This window comes from Amblyomma maculatum, chromosome 6, assembly GCF_055883805.1.
Source record: "Amblyomma maculatum isolate TAMU_Amacu chromosome 6, ASM5588380v1, whole genome shotgun sequence".
In the NCBI taxonomy this organism is placed as follows: Eukaryota; Metazoa; Arthropoda; class Arachnida; order Ixodida; family Ixodidae; genus Amblyomma; species Amblyomma maculatum.
The window spans coordinates 49971776-49987588 of record NC_139349.1 but is presented as its reverse complement, the minus strand read 5'-3'; the positions used below and the strand labels follow the sequence as shown (position 1 = coordinate 49987588).

At 44.9% G+C, this 15813-nt stretch overlaps 1 protein-coding gene across 4 annotated transcripts; it reads left to right on the top strand.

The window, feature by feature from the left end:
* Positions 1 to 204: 204 nt before the first annotated feature.
* On the top strand, positions 205 to 11076 carry LOC146185713 (uncharacterized). Of its 4 annotated transcripts, XM_084606640.1 has the most exons (4): positions 205 to 510; positions 3755 to 3797; positions 9111 to 9226; positions 10580 to 11076. In XM_084606640.1, the coding sequence occupies exons 2-4, from the start codon at positions 3782 to 3784 to the stop codon at positions 10751 to 10753; spliced, it is 306 nt and encodes a 101-aa protein (XP_084462766.1). In that variant the 5' UTR covers positions 205 to 510; positions 3755 to 3781; the 3' UTR covers positions 10754 to 11076. The 4 variants fall into 4 exon arrangements, with proteins under 4 accessions (XP_084462766.1, XP_084462764.1, XP_084462769.1 ...); XM_084606638.1 differs by lacking the exon at positions 3755 to 3797; XM_084606643.1 differs by lacking the exons at positions 205 to 510; positions 3755 to 3797 and adding an exon at positions 3335 to 3483.
* The last annotated feature ends 4737 nt before the right edge of the window (positions 11077 to 15813 follow it).

Sequence of the window (15813 nt, the reverse complement as noted above, 5' to 3'; positions counted from 1 at the left end):
TTCCGTGCCGGGCATCCGTCAAACACGCGAGCGGGCGTATATACATTCAGAAGAGCCCACTGGGTTTTGTCCCGTCAGCTGTCGGTAGCTCATTTTCCGGCTTGCACTGGGGCCGCAGCGGCCTCAGCAGCGACGGCGCAGTACGGCACGCGCACACGCACAAACCGAAGAGAGAGAAAAAAAAAAGGACGAGCGAGACACGCCCGGCTGCCTGTGTTTCCGCACGGACCTCGTTAGGTCACGTTCTTTTTTTCCTGCTCCGACAGAAGCCATTAGGTCGCGACCATGGACGACGTGGCGTACTGCCTCGTGGACCGTTTCTAGAATGTCGATTACACCAGTGAACATTATAGAGCAGATGAGTACGTGTATGCGAGCTGCACACTTTCCATTTGATGCGAGTCTCCGTGAGCATGCAGTCACATGCCACTGTTTGTAGTCCCCCAATGCACTCGACATGTTCACGCTGACATTTTCTAATGGTGCCTATACGCATGGACAAGGGCCATGGTAAGCGATGTAACATATTTCCCTTCTGGTGAGCGACGCTTGCTGATGTTTTGACGTGAACTGGCTTCTTTCTTTCTTTCTTTCTTTCTTTCTTTCTTTCTTTCTTTCTTTCTTTCTTTCTTTCTTTCTTTCTTTCTTTCTTTCTTTCTTTCTTTCTTTCTTTCTTTCTTTCTTTCTTCCTTCCTTTCTTTCTTTTCTTTATTTCTTTTATTTTTCTTTTCAGGACGTGATGCAATGAATTTGGTTGAAGTGCACTGCATGCTTGATCACCCTTGACGATCACGTAAAAAAAAAAAAAAAAAAAGCAAATTACAGGGAGTGGGGTGGTAGATGCAATGAATTTGGTTGAAGTGCACTGCATGCTTGATCACCCTTGACGATCACGTAAAAAAAAAAAAAAAAAAAAAAAAGCAAATTACAGGGAGTGGGGTGGTAAGCGTGCCGTGAACGTAGTGATATGAGCGAAAGTTCTGGCCCGGCCTCGGCGGCAGCTTTTCGGTGGAGGCGAAAAGGAGGGCGTCCGTGTGCTGTGCGATGTCAGTGCACGTTAAAGAACCCCAGGTGGTCGAAATTTCCGGAGTCCTCCACTACGGCGTCTCTCATAGCCCGAGTTGCTTTGGGACGTTAAACCCCACAAACCAACCAAAGTTCTTTTGGCATGCTTTTGCATAGTTGATCAAGGTTGTACGCGGTTTGATGGTCTGAATTCGCCTTGAACACCGCCTTTTCATTTAGAGATTATCGTATATGTCTTGTTTAAGTTGGTTTTGGGGAAAAGGAAGGCGCTTTATCTGTCGTACTTCTCGGTGGTGGTGGACACCTGATCAAGGTCATTCGGTTACATCGAAACGCTCCAGTCTTCGCAATAAAAATATGCACGGTTATTTGTCATTATCTGCGCTGCTTTTCAGTCGTACGGCGGTGGCTTAGTGGTTAGAGTGCTGGGCTGCTGAACCCAATTAAAGGACCCGGAATGGAATCGCGGCCACCACTTTTCGGTGGAGGCAAAAAGCAAGGCGGCCCTGAGATGTCAGGCTGAAATTTCCGGAGCCATCGACTACTTCATCCCTCATCTCCAAGGTCGTTTCGAGACGCTATAAACCCTATATATCACATCTGTTCATTCGCACGTATGCGTCCAAACTCTGCTCATTTTGACCAATGCTCTGGAGTGGTAACGCTCGTATAGTCTTTGTTCTTGGTCATATGCACTGAGAACTGGGAGATGTGGCGCTTCGCATAGGTCATCGCGCCGCTTTATTTGATCGAAAAAACAAGCCAAGGACGACGAAAAGTGAGATTAAACATTTGCGGGACACCTAAGCTCCGCCAATTAAGGGTATTGAAGCGGCAGCATTAATGGCTTCCATCCGCTCTTCCCCTTGCAGATCCTCGTTCACGCATATGCGTTTTGCTACTTGCCTAATCATCGATTCCTTAATGTGTGCCTGTATTCATTATCTCAGACATACTTATCGGAATACAGTCGTAAGCTACCACATCCCATGAAAGACCACCCGAAATAGGTTTAAACTTTAACCAAGTCGTACCTGCGTATCTGAGAAGTAGCGTGTCTGACACGAGATCCAAGGGTATACGTTTAGGTTCGATTCCCGTCTCAACTTCTTAGCTCAAAGGAGAACCCCGAGTTGCCAAATCGGCCATGTATATGGTCTCTTGAAGTCACGCAAGTCCCGATCAGCCCGGTCATGTCTATCGCCTGCCGCAGTTAAGTTAAATTGGTTCACAGGAAGGGAAAGGCGCAGTAACTGTCACACTTGCTCTGTGGACACCCGAACCGCGCCGTAAGGGAAGGGAGGAAGGTGGGAATGAAAGTGGACAGAGAGAAAGAGGAGCCGTAGTGGAGGGCTACGGAGTAATTTCGACCACCTGGGGATCTTTAACGTGCGCTGACATCGCACAGCACACGACGCCTCTTCGTTTCGCCTCCATCGAAACGCAGCCGCCGCGGTCGGGTTCGAACCCGGGAACTCCGGCACAGTAGTCGGGCGTCTTACCACTGCACCACCCCGGCGGGGCGCCTGCCGCAGTCATGGTCGTGATTTTTGGCTCTCAACGTCGACGCCGCGTCGCCTTTCAGCGGGCGAAGGGCTTGTGAACGGTGGCGCTTTTGGGAGTAGAGTTGGGTGGGTTGATGGCGGATAGCTTTGCCGGACAGTGGTGGTAGTTGGGGACGGCTGGGCCGGGATGTGTATCGACGGTGTCGCTGAACCGGTAGGTGGGCGCCCCGTGGTAGGGAGGGTGAGGGATTCGCTCCCCGAGGCTATACAGGTTGACGGAAAGAGCGACGCCGGTATTTTGCACTGTGGCACCGGCTTTGCTATATGATTAGAGTTATTTCCTCTTCGTGTTGTCTTATTTATCATACTTTTTAATTCTCCCTTATTGTGATTTCGAGCACTCAGACAGGTTCTTCAGCTTCGAATAGGTTCTCAAATATTGCTGCTATGCAGTCTCACTTCTAAAGAACAAGTGCTACAACATATTTGTATAATAGAAGGAAAGGAGAGAAAACGGTGATTAGCTCAGATTTTATGCTGCGCAAGCGTTTGCGCCGTTGGAGAGTCAACAAAAGTCCTTGTTAACGTGTACGCGAGTGCAAAAGGAGACGCTCTTCGAAGTTTGCTGCGAACGTGAAGAACCCGACCGAGGCAGTCGTCCAAAGTCCGCGACGCACCTTCGCGATACCGGCTCGCTTATGAAAGCACCTGGAGGTAACGTAAGAGCTCCTTGTTTTCAAGCAACCTCCTACAGCTGTTCTCGCGACTCCCTTCCGCCCACGCCGTATACTTGCGTGAAGAACGCTCGCGTTCTGGGCCAACCCAACGCGTCTCCGACGCAATTAGCACCACAGCGTGACGCCACAGTGGCGTATCGATTGAACTCTCACGTCCTACTCGGCGACTTGAGCGGAGCGAGAACGACTACGTTCGCCAAAAGCCAGCATGGGACGTAAGTGGAGCTCCCGAATCCCTTGCTCGTCCTGCGCATCCGTTTCTCTCGCTGCCACTGTACGGAGCGGAGATCTGTTACGGCGTTCGTCGCGTGACGTGTATGCTGGCGTGAAATACTATCCCCCTTTTGTTGACATTCGTTCGGTATGCCCGCTATGTGCCGCTTCTGAACTGGCTTTGACAATAGCGGAATGCGTGAGAGCGTCTCGCGCGTGCTGTGCGCTGTCGGACCTATTTAGTGAGCGGTCTGTGTTGACTGTGATTTGCAGGGCCGGGAAAATTAAGGCACACTGAAAATGGACGCCGTTGCAGGTTAGTACGTAGTATACGTACCGTACTTCTCGCCTACCCATTGCCTTACTATATTTTTTTTTTGTATCTTGTGCCACGCAGTTATCCACGAACTGCGTGCCAATGATAATCTGCCTTTCTTTATGAAGTGTTTCTTTTTCTGCGTTTCTCCATTCGTTATTCCTGATCTGTATTATCGTCTTATTTTTCTACTTTTCGACGGTTGCATACCTCGTCAAAACTTTTCAGCTGGCTTTTTAAACAGGTTATAATAGTTATACGTTGAGTGCCGTCCGAAGCTAATTTGTCTTCAACCACAGTACCCAAGACAGGGAGATATCTCATTTCATGACTACATTAATCACTTCAAACTGGAAAGGCGGATATGTCCTCCACCAGAAAAGAGATTTGACAAAAGGCAGGAAGTAATCTTGCGTCGGCTCCAGACGCGTGCCTTCTTCAGCCCATCTAAATTATCACGCATGTACTCAGCACAATACAATCCAAACTGTAAACACTGCGGCGAAATAGCCGGGTACGATCATATATTATGGAGCTGAAAAAGAGCGCCGCCACCGGCGGACCTACTATACCAGACCCTTCTCAAGAGCGGTGGGAGGTTATACTGGACAGCTCAGACCCGTTGACGCAAGTTCGGGCTACTGAGTGGGCTCATAAAGTCGCCGAGAGCAACGGACTTGAGGCCATCTAAGTGTAGTACCCACAAATCGCTCATTGTTGACAATAATTGTTTTCCAATCAAAAAAAAAAAAAAAAAGAAAAAAAGAAAACCTAGGAATATATGGCTCAACTTGCAGAGGCAAGCGATGATAATGGAACAGAAGCAATATATACTCGGGGGCTATTTTCTAACTGGAATGCTATTTCTTGTTTACTTCCTTATTAAGACGAACGTCTTACTAGGCTATGTTGGCACTGGAAGTGTCCGCAAAATCAGTCCACAAAATGTGTAGCCGGATGTGACGTCATCAGTTGACGACGTCACCAGTCAGTATCCCAAGAGTACTGCGGTGAAGTATATAAATGCAGTGATTACTCTATACAGTCATGGTCATTAGTCATAAGTAATAATCAGTTGTGTCATTAACTAATGACATCAATTAACGATCATCAAGTGTCACATGACTGGAAAGTATCACGTGACAAAGTCATGCGGCAGTCGCATGAAAATCTCCGTGCCTATGGGATTATCACATGACAAGGTCACGTGACAGGTTGGATGAGAATGTCACGTGGCCATACGAACGCAACGCGACAGGAGCGACGCCAATACCACATTTGCAGGAGCGCTGCAACGAACGCCCGGCAAGGAAGGGAAACTCCCTTTTTGCGGCCCGAGCCCTGGTCCGGCAAAAGCAGCAACGCTCAGGCTTCTGCATTTCTCCAGTACAAATTCTGCACTGCTCTCGGAAGTTTTTATTCGAGACTGAAGAAGTCATCACTAGCAAATGCGTGAATTAAAAAAAAAAATATTGGTTCGTGGTCTCAAAGCAATGAAACAGTGCAATTCTCTTGCAGCTAAAGTTTCATTCCGAACATTTTTTTCGACGTGCATCGTGCCGAACGAGCGGAGCTCCGAATGAGTCCGACGCTGCGGCCTCCTTGCGTGTATGCGTTAATTTGTGTTCGTCAGGACATCTAGGTCCTACAATTGAAAAATGAACCCCTTTCATAGAGGCTGCGTCGGCATCACCACTATGTTTCATTACCCACTAATGGCGGAACAGCATTTTCTTAAACTTTATAATATGGCCATGAGTTATTTACATGCAGCAGAACATGTTCGCACAGTTCCCCCAGCAGCACTACGTGTATCTGTGAAGCAGTAACATGTAATTTTAGCACGTCATCCCTGTTTTTACGGCGGCCATGTGGCAGCACGCAATGTGGGAAAGCAAACTTAACGAATTATGAAGGAATGAATTTCTTCGTAGGAAAGGTAAGGCGCAGTTTCTGTCGCACTTCTCCGTGGACACCTGAACCACGCCGTAAGGGAAGGGAGGAAGGTGGGAGTGAAATGAGAATCTCGTGCACGTTTTAATGGACCGCGCATCAGAAAAGCTGGCGTCGGCGCTGTTGGCACTGAGCGCTGCGCGACGGAAAGCATGTTCTTACGTCTTGGGAGTAAACGAGTTTAACCGTAGTACGTCGTGTGGTCTTTCACGTAAAGTGGTCTTACGATGTATGCGAATAAGTGTGTGTGTGTGTGTGTGTGTGTGTGTGTGTGTGTGTGTGTGTGTGTGTGTGTGTGTGTGTGTGTGTGTGTGTCTGTCTGTGTCTGTGTCTGTGTCTGTGTGTGTGTGTGCGCGTGCGTGCGTGCGTGCGCGCGCGTGTGTGTGTGTGTGTGTGTGTGTGTGTGTGTGTGTGCGTGTGTGCGTGTGTGCGTGTGTGCGTGTGTGTGCGTGTGCGTGTGCGTGTGTGTGTGTGTGTGTGTGTGTGTGTGTGTGTGTGTGTGTGTGTGTGTGTGTGTGTGTGTGTGTGTGTGTGTGTGTGTGTGTGTGTGTGTGTGTGTGTGTGTGTGTGTGTGTGTGTGTGTGTGTGTGTGTGTGTGTGTGGTTAGAGAAGAGCACAGTTAGTTATCATCCTCCTTTTTCTTTTTTTTTTTTCTGAACTTCCTTTCTGTAATTCATCTCCAAGCTCCATTTTCTATCTTTCCTTTTATCCCCCCATTTCCTTAGCAATCTCGTTTCTTCTTGCGATTGACCTTGCTCGCCTTTTCGTCTCATCTTTCTTTCTCTTTTTCTGAATTCATATTGTGTAGAAACGATTATTGTGCTGACACAAAGGTGATGCCTATGGACCGTTGATCGATTCCCATTGAGTCATTGGCAGTTTGCGGCCATTATCCCAATGTCGTCAATCTCGGCCAGGTTCCGCGGTGTGTGTACATGTACAATCTCAGTGCACGTTAAAGGCCCCAGGTGGAAATTATTGTGAAGCCCTTCACAGCTGTGCCATTTTCTTCCTTCCTTCTTTCGCTTTTATTTCATTCACCCCTTCTCTCATGGTGCAGTTGAAGTGCCCACCGAGAAGTTAGACTTATTGTGTGTTTCCCCTCAGAACGAAAAGTTCCATGTTCACCATAAGCCCGGGGAACCTCAAGACGGACAAATTACAGGGAGCGGGCATGCAAATGCACCCCACAAGGTTCAGTTATAATATCGCTCCTCTTGTCTAATGTTAATATTCTGAAACTCTTGAAGGTTCTAGATAAAATCAACGGCACACGGGGCGCTATACGCCGACAATATAACAATTTGGATTCGAGGCGGTTTTCTAGGACAGCAGCGAGGCGTCCTCCAGGAAGCCATCGGCTGCATCAACAACTGCCTAAAGAAAATTGCAGGCTCATTTGTGCATCAGAGAAATCTGCACTCCTGGTTCCTAAATGCCGAGCTCAAAGAAGGCGCTTAAGAAGTGAAATTCCTGACCTGGAATTCTTTTTTGGGAGAACACCGCAAGTCGACTCTCCTCACATTCATGGTCTAAGCATCCCGAAAAATGTCTCGGTGTCCGCAACGCTGCCGAAACTTCAGGCAACTGTCACTCAAGTAGCACACCTGACACGCCGCCTGGTTAACAGGAGACGACAAGGTATGAAAGAACACGATACCGTCCGCATCACACAAGCGCTCATCTTGAGCCTTATAACATACGAAACAGAATATCTGGGTCTAGGGAAAGCTGAAGTTGAAAAACAGAACACTCTCATTAGCAAAGCCATATGATGTTTTTGTCTATTACAACATACTACGCCACTTTTTAAAGTCTTCTATGGCGTAATTTTATAGTTACGACATACTAAACCCCTTTGCAAGCCATTTTGACGACGTCATCAGTTTATATTTAAACGTAGAGAAGTCATATTTAGACGTGTCACTTAATGGCGTCATCAATTTGTAGTTATGCATACCCCTTTCAAATCATGCTTAGTCATATCACTTAATGAAGTCATTCATTTCTAGTTACGACATACTACACAACTAGCAAGCTCCACTTCTTTTTCTTTCTTTCTCTTCTATTTTTTTTTTCTATTTTCTCTTCTGTCCGCGCGAGGCAGCGGAGGTGGCTCAACTAGAGTCAGTAGCAGGCCCGTGCATTTTATTTTCCTTTTTTCTACAGTCGCAACAAGAACTTGCAAGCCGTGCTTAGTTACATGACTTAATGAATTCATCAATTTCTAGTTATGACATGCTACTCCACTTTTTGAGTTACCTTGGTCACGTGACTTGATGGCATTATCAATTTCTAGCTACGGCATACTATGCCACTAGTCATATATGACTTAATGGCACCATCAAATTCTAGTTACGACATAAATTTTATAGTTACGTAAGCCACCGTAAGCCATAAATAGTCTTATGACTTAATGGCGTTATCAATTTTTAGTTACGACATACTACACCACTTTGCAAGTCATACTTGGTCTTAAGCCACTCGTCGCTCGACTCGGGTCTCCAACGAGAAGTATAAAAAGTATTTCCTATACAGCAATTTGCAATTCAAGCAGAGTTTACAAGGCGCCCGTGTTTTTTTTTTTATTGCCTATATTTGGCACAAATTACACCACCACAGCAATCAGAACAAAACTGAGCACACAAAGTACAATGATACACAATGTGTATATTGCGACGTCAGAACCAACCTAAAATTCGCGCAACGCACAAGCGATTTTACTCTTGAGAGTCACTCGGAAGGCTCCGCGGCCAGTTTTTGGATCGTGACAAATCAATCTATACATTCTCGAAAATAAATCCGAACAGGGTTGTTTACTCTGCATGCCGTCGTCCCACTCACTGCTTCGGTGGGTATACAACGCCTGTTTCGGCGTCATCTTTATTGATACCATCGAGGAGTTGGCAACAAGCCAAATTTTCGCGTAATGGGACTAGTATACTTTCGTCTTTAAAAACATCATGAACAAGGACATAACAGCAACGTGAAAGTGCCTCTATGGTTACTTCCATGGTTACTTAGCGTGGTGAAGAATAGATTTTGAACGTGACAAGGAGAGGTATTTAGAATCAAGCTGTAGGGTGATATTAGGAAGGAAACAGGAAAAGGTGACCGGCAGCCCGACGTGGGTAGAATGACGGTGGGGCTGCTAATGATTATATTACTGGATGTATGTTTTGTGAAAAGTATTTCTACAAAACAAGGTGATCGTTCTTTATGTTTCAATGAGAGATACCTTTCAGGTCGTAGTCATACGTATTTTTCGCTCCGAATTCGCTTTTTTTTTTTCTTGCTGTCGTGTCTTATACGTGGCACTGTGAAGATATCCACTTGGTCTTTTTTTTTTTTTTTGTGCAGACGGTACACGAAGGACGGCTCTCCTAGCTGTTTGCTTCCTACTAGCCGTCCTGCGACGCACTGCTGAAGGACAGTTCCCACCCGGAGGACCCGCCTGCAGGTCCTGGTACCAAGAGGTTCGTGCAGAAACATCTAGCCCATGTACGCATTGCTGAGGTCTGAGAGCTTTGAATGGCACACGCTTTCACCTTGCCGGTGTAACCAACTAACATGGCATGTATATATACCTTTTAACCTGGGTCCACTGTCCATCTGCTGATAGACTCGCTAATTGCGAAATATCATGCCTTGAGTGTCTCTCAAGTCAATGCTTATAAAGTGTAGCTTATTCCTTCCAAAAGGTCGTCTAGACTTTCTGTGTACTTTCTGTATTTACCAGTCGCTTCTTGTCATGCTGCCGAAGTCTGGTGTATCATCGTCATCATAATCATCAGCCTGACTATACCCACTGCAGGACGAAGGCCTCTCCCATATTTCTCCACTTAACCCGGTTCTGTGCTAGCTGCATCCACTTGACCCCTCTGGTGTATGTACCCACCTAAATCGGCCACTGGATATATGCGCAATGTAAAGAAAGAAAGAAAGAAAGAAAGAAAGAAAGAAAGAAAGAAAGAAAGAAAGAAAGAAAGAAAGAAAGAAAGAAAGAAAGAAAGAAAGAAAGAAAGAAAGAAAGAAAGAAAGAAAGAAAGAAAGAAAGAAAGAAAGAAAGAAAGAAAGAAAGAAAGAAAGAAAGAAAGAAAGAAAGAAAGAAAGAAAGAAAGAAAGAAAGAAAGAAAGAAAGAAAGAAAGAAAGAAGAAAGAAAGAAAGAAAGAACCGTGTAAATTGAACTCATCATGCCATAGTGATGTCGGCATTGTTTCGCTTGTAAGGAATTTCAGCAGCTGGGCAGAAAGAAACTAATAAGGGCTGATACAAGATTCATGGGAAAGAGGCGGATGCCTTGTTTAACATTTCAGTGTTTTCTGGTAGTCAAATCAGTGGCAAGCGTTTGCCAACAGTTTTTCACGTTTTCTTCTTTTCGCTGTCTCTACAATTATCCCAGTGAGTGTTTTTTTTTTTTTTTGCACCTAATCCTTATCAGGTACTGCAGGATTGGCTCATCTCTGTCCTCACCTTGTTTATCACACAAATAACTCAGCAGTCAAGCTTCTCTCTACATTTTCTCCACCTAGCCGTCTCAGAGTCGAGCTACAAATACGCCACACGCCTTCGAATTCAATAGCGCAGTATTACGACCCCTCATTATGTGCATTTAAATTTGAGATTCCTTGACAGAAAGTACAACGGCAGCTTGACGGGGCAATTTTCTCCCATTTTTTTTTTTTTCATAAAAACCAAGAAGGAAGCGGAAAAAAGAAAATAATTGTACGAGAATGTGTTGTACGCATTGAAGTCTGTTCTAGCAGTAAGCCCTCTCAGCCTGCACCCGTAATATTTACTCGACTGCTCGTGGGCATGCTGCTTGCAGTGCGGCATTCAGCGCAGCTACCCTTGCTGCGGTGCGCTGACCTGTTGGCGTGGCCGGTGCATCTTCCGCAAGGAGGACCGCCAGGGGTACGCGTACCCGCAGGACAAGGTGTTCCCGCCGCCTTGGTACTACCAGCGTTTCGTGCCGATCTACCCCGTCAACTTCAAGCCATGAACTGAGATGGTGCCACCGACGACAGTTCTGATTGAGCCGCCTTCTCTCCGTCTCGCGCTTTACAGAGTTCTATATGCCTGATAAAGCCTTATTTTGCGTTGCGTGCGTTCCATTTATAGTAATGAACTTGTGCGAGTCCAGTCAGATTTCATGTTCGTGTGGGTGTGAATGAGTTTATGTGCGTACAGTAGAAGGCCACGTGAAAATAAAATGCGTAGTTTTGACATCCGAAATGGCGATAAACTTCTACCTCTTCTCCAGAAACAGTAGAAAGATAGTTAGGCTTACCATGTCAACGGTGTTTTAAATAAAAGTAAATCTGATATTGTTGTCTTTATTTTTTGCATTTTGTTTTCCGGGTTGCATGATGCTCTTATAATATACCGTAAAGCAATTTACAAAACAGCGAAAGCTGCGTTTTTTTTTGTTTTTGTATCACAACCTTAGATTGCTTTTAGAGCGATAAATACTAGCCCAGATACAAACCCGGAGACCGCCTAGGTACCTCTAGATGACCTTCAAGCTCAGCCAAGGTCAAATTAAGACTTAGCCCGCCCAGCGACGAGTCTCGCTTAGTATATGGTTCTGTGGTGAATTGGTGCATGACGCATATGAATTAATGACCGTTTATGATCACATGACTGGCTGTTGTACTAATTATGCGTAATGATAACCACAGTTCAGTGGTTGTTTGTGATTTAAAATTCAATTTTTAGGTTCATCATCCAGTCATATTTTGTTTGATAACTTATGTCGTGTATAACTGTTCTGTATTGAGATTAAAAACTAAACTTTACGCTACAGCGTCGTCGTATATCCTTATGAATGATAATGGTGTGTCCTATATTCTTATAGCATATATCGACTATTATTTTCCTCGGCTAATTGTAAATTATAAATTATTAAGTCCAAATCCTTACTAGGCTATGTTGGCGCCAATCGTGTCAGCAAAGTGAAGGCAAAATGTAACGCATGATGTGACGTCATCAGATGGTGGATATAATAGTTATATCTGAATGCGCATGACATGTGGGACGGAAACGGCATGTCATGTCATTGTCATGTCATTCTTTTAACCGGACACTGAGGGTTTTACAGCGAGGCAGGCACCGTGTATGTGACGCAGCTTAATGATTGCAAGACTATCAAAATTAGTAATCACGCTTTCTTATATTTTGATTTTAAAGGCAAATATTATCTTACGAAATCGAAGGCCTTCAGCATTATACATTAGCCTCATTTTTTTTTAAATTTCTTACACCGAACTATGGTTTGAAATATTGAACTTTGAAAATACACATTTGAAAGCCTGTCGAGTTTACTGTTCGGTATCGCGCAATCAAAAATTACTTTTATCGCGTTTTTATGCATCAAATATAGACGCAGCTTATGCGTTTAATGATGTAGGAAATGTTAAGGTTGTTTTAACGAGAAACGTCTTTGTATAACTATGCAATTCGGGAAAGCCAAGTCAACGAGCTTTCCGACACGAACTTTTGACATTTGAAGCTTTTGATCCAAATTGCTGATTAAGAAAGTTTCAAAATAGGGCTCACCTTTGTTGTTGGCAGCTTTCAATTTCGAGATAGAATATTGCTGGTTAAAATCAAAAATGTTATTTGAAGTTTATTTTATTCTGTAAAAATTACTAAAAGAGACCGTAACCTCTCTCGTATATTTCGGAATACAAGCTATGAACAGTTAAAAAAAAAATCACCCTGTATATCTCACAAAACCATTATGTTCGCTGGATAAGGCGGCGTTTTTCGGTCCGCCATTGCTCGTTGGGCAGGTTCAAGATGGCGTGATATTGCATAACGTTACTGTAGTGCTTTTCCCATGTCTATACTGACGGTGACGGGGCGTTGGCGTTCAGTGCGTGTACTCTGAGTGTGTCAGCATTAAGCTGTTTGTGCAGCACCGGGACAAACACCGTGTCTTTCGGTTGTATGCCGCTGACTCAAGTCACTGGATAGCAGCGTTGAACTGCAAAATTAATCCCGGCTATTTTCATGCAAACATGAAGGAAGTTTAGTTTTATTCCTTATGCCGAAGTCATTTTCCGCATATGTGCTCAAGTGCACGTGACGACGGCTGAGAGGGGGCCGTTTGATTGGCTCACGCAACCTCAAACTCACTTCCGGCTTTTTGGCACTTCACTCATGCACTGCAGTGCAGTACTTTTCTGCAATGTAATATAAACATTTTAGCTAACGTTTTTGCAGGTAAATATGAGCTATCATAACATTTCTTACGAAGCATATACGCTGTTCGGCACGCCAATGTTTGAATATTGCGCCGGCGACGTGCAGCAGGATCGGAGGTGGTGCAAATGCTAGTGAAATCTTATTTAAGTTACGAGTAGATTGAGATGAGATAATACGAGACTGTTTGCTGTGTACGCCGCGCGCGTAGCATGTCGTCGCTTGCAAGTAGCATGGGCCAGACAGCGGAGTACGCTGCGCGAAATCGGGCCTGAAGACGCCGATTTGTATCAGTGTGAGATTAATGTTTGAATGGGCGAACTTATCTCTTGACGTCCTCGAAAGTTTCAAAGGCTGCGCTTCATATTTGTGTAGCAAGCATAAGGCGGACATACGTTATACGCTGGTCCCGTCTTCTTTCTACTCTCTTGTCTCCTCTGTTGCGCTGTTTTTTGCTTAATTATGTACCAACTAGCTCAACTTGCCGTTTTACTGAAGCTTAGTTACACGCGTCTTCGGCCGCTTTAACCATGGGCCTACAGTCACGTCTACCGTACCTTTAGTGATGATAGACTGAACACGTGAGATTCATCTTTAGACAGCTCGAACTTGCAAAATTGGCTGTGTCGATAGGTACTTCGGATGAACCATGTTATTATTAATAATTTTTTTCATCGGACAGTTGCAATCGTTGTGTTTTCGGGTTATGGCAGGTACGGTAGACTGAGCGGGCAAATTTTTTCCCGGGGTATATCGGTTATCAAAGTCCAACGTATTACAAGATATTATTGTAGGCTCGGTACCATGGGTACGATAGCGTATTTTGATTCGCTGTTGCAAATAACAGAACAAATTTAAGTTGCCACGACTGCACAAATGCGAGGAACGCGAAAGCTAGCTCATCCGGTGCGCATCTTCGAGTGTGCGACTAGTTTTGCGCCTGCTACATGCATGACAACGAGCGATGTTTTATGTCGGAAACCAGTTAATTGGCACAAGTCATTGACTAGCAGTGTTGAGCTGCAACATTACTGCTTATTGTTATTGTTATTATTAGTGAATATTACTATTATTTTATCGAGGAACGTGATTTTCTGTCGTCTGCCACAGTCCGCAGCGCCGCATCTATGTCGCGTGTGACGACAGCTTAGCAAGGGCTGTTTGTCCGGCTCATGCAGAACTGAAATCCACGGGGGTCTAAACTACACGTACGTGAAACTACATGTACGCGTAGACAAAGCTGCGGGCAGAGTGCTTACCTAGCCTTTTCCTATCTACCCAAACAACGCTGTTGTTTATTCGGAAGCGGTTCGTTAGTGCTTACGACTTTTTAGTTGTACACTTGTGCATTGCAGTGCAGCACGTCCTCGCCACGGCTGGCTCGTCGGTCTCTTCACCGCTGTACCAGCGCAAGCCTCAAGTACATTCGACATGACTTTGCCATGGCTGCAAGATAGACTCTAAAAGAAAGGTTTAATTATGGTCATTCTATTTTCCCTACTAGGTGTGCGTGAACTATAGCGAAATTACACAACTTTCGGGATAGGCGCTTACATACCCCATACAAGGGGCGACGCTTTTCCACAAGCGAATCGCTCACTCTTCTGGCTCCGGCTGCACTTTTGCGCATTGCGGTGTAGCACATCTTCGCCTCAGCAGACTTGTAGTCCTGGTCATTGCCGCTGTGCCACCGGAGGTCTCAAGTGGATTCGATATTCATTTTGTCATGGCAGCGAGGCATATTGTAAGAATATTACTGAACATCTTATTTTCTCAGCTCTCCGGTGATGAAAATCGCTACCATAACAATTCTCCCGATTACCGCGTATTAGGGGTCGGTTCTCTGCGCTACAAAATGCGTGTTTTCATTGGTTAAGTTGACTGACTTATTATTTCAAAATTTCATTACGAGGTACGTTTGTGACAGCATCTGGATCCCAGGCTAGAGGCTAGTTGGGATCCATACAAGGAATTTCTTGTAATTCGCAGGCACGAGAATTATTTACGTAAACACTTTGCATAAGGCTCTCACAATAAAAATACACATTTGAGATATTAAGGCGAAATCTTTGAATGGCTCATACTGTCGGCGTCTCTCCAGTCAAGCTATAGCTGTCAATCAAATGACGTCATGACGACGTCATGTGTCTCTATCGGTAATCGAACCTCCATCCCTCGGATCCCCAGCCGAGCGCTTTAACAAACTACACCACGCCCGGGATTTTTTTTTTTTTTCATTATTACCGGTCAACAAAATACATGCAGGTATAAAAATCGCTAGCCTTCCTTTGCTAAAACGATATATTAAAACTTTTTCATGTTGATCACGTCATCCATCATGTTGATCACGTCGACTACATTCGTACACTCAGGTTGCTCAGGCCGACTACGGAGAACATCTATGAGAAATGTTATACGTTCAATGAAATTGTATTTGACAGATCGTACATTTCCTTCTGCGTGCCTAAATGTCATCCGCGTTTTCCAAATGCTGTGGAGGCCCAGCACCATGATCATGTGATTTCGTCACTTTGCCAGGGATCGTGAATAGCATATCATATATAATTCTGCTTGTCTACCGTGAGGATGATAGTAGCGATGGCAATAACGCTGTAATTAATGATAATGACAATGATAACAGCAGCGATGATAATGACGGTCTTTTTAGTTGATAATGATAATGAGAACAAACGTGATGCACCGTGTGTAGCAGCAACGCTCAGGCTTTCGCATTTCTGCAGTGTAGATTAAACAGTGCTCTCGGAATTTTTCTTCTATCGATTACATCCCTACGTAAGTAAAAATATACGCAAAAAAAGCAAAAATACGCCAGTTCAGTGCGGCAAAGTCGCCTGG

Bases quoted from the DNA above. Each gene is read 5' to 3' on its own strand.
- LOC146185713 (XM_084606638.1), top strand. From the start codon at position 480: ATGGTGCCTATACGCATGGACAAGGGCCATG. The intron at 511-9,110 runs GTAAGCGATGTA...TTTTTTGTGCAG, and splicing joins ACGCATGGACAAGGGCCATG to ACGGTACACGAAGGACGGCT. The intron at 9,227-10,579 runs GTTCGTGCAGAA...TGCTGCTTGCAG, and splicing joins GCAGGTCCTGGTACCAAGAG to TGCGGCATTCAGCGCAGCTA.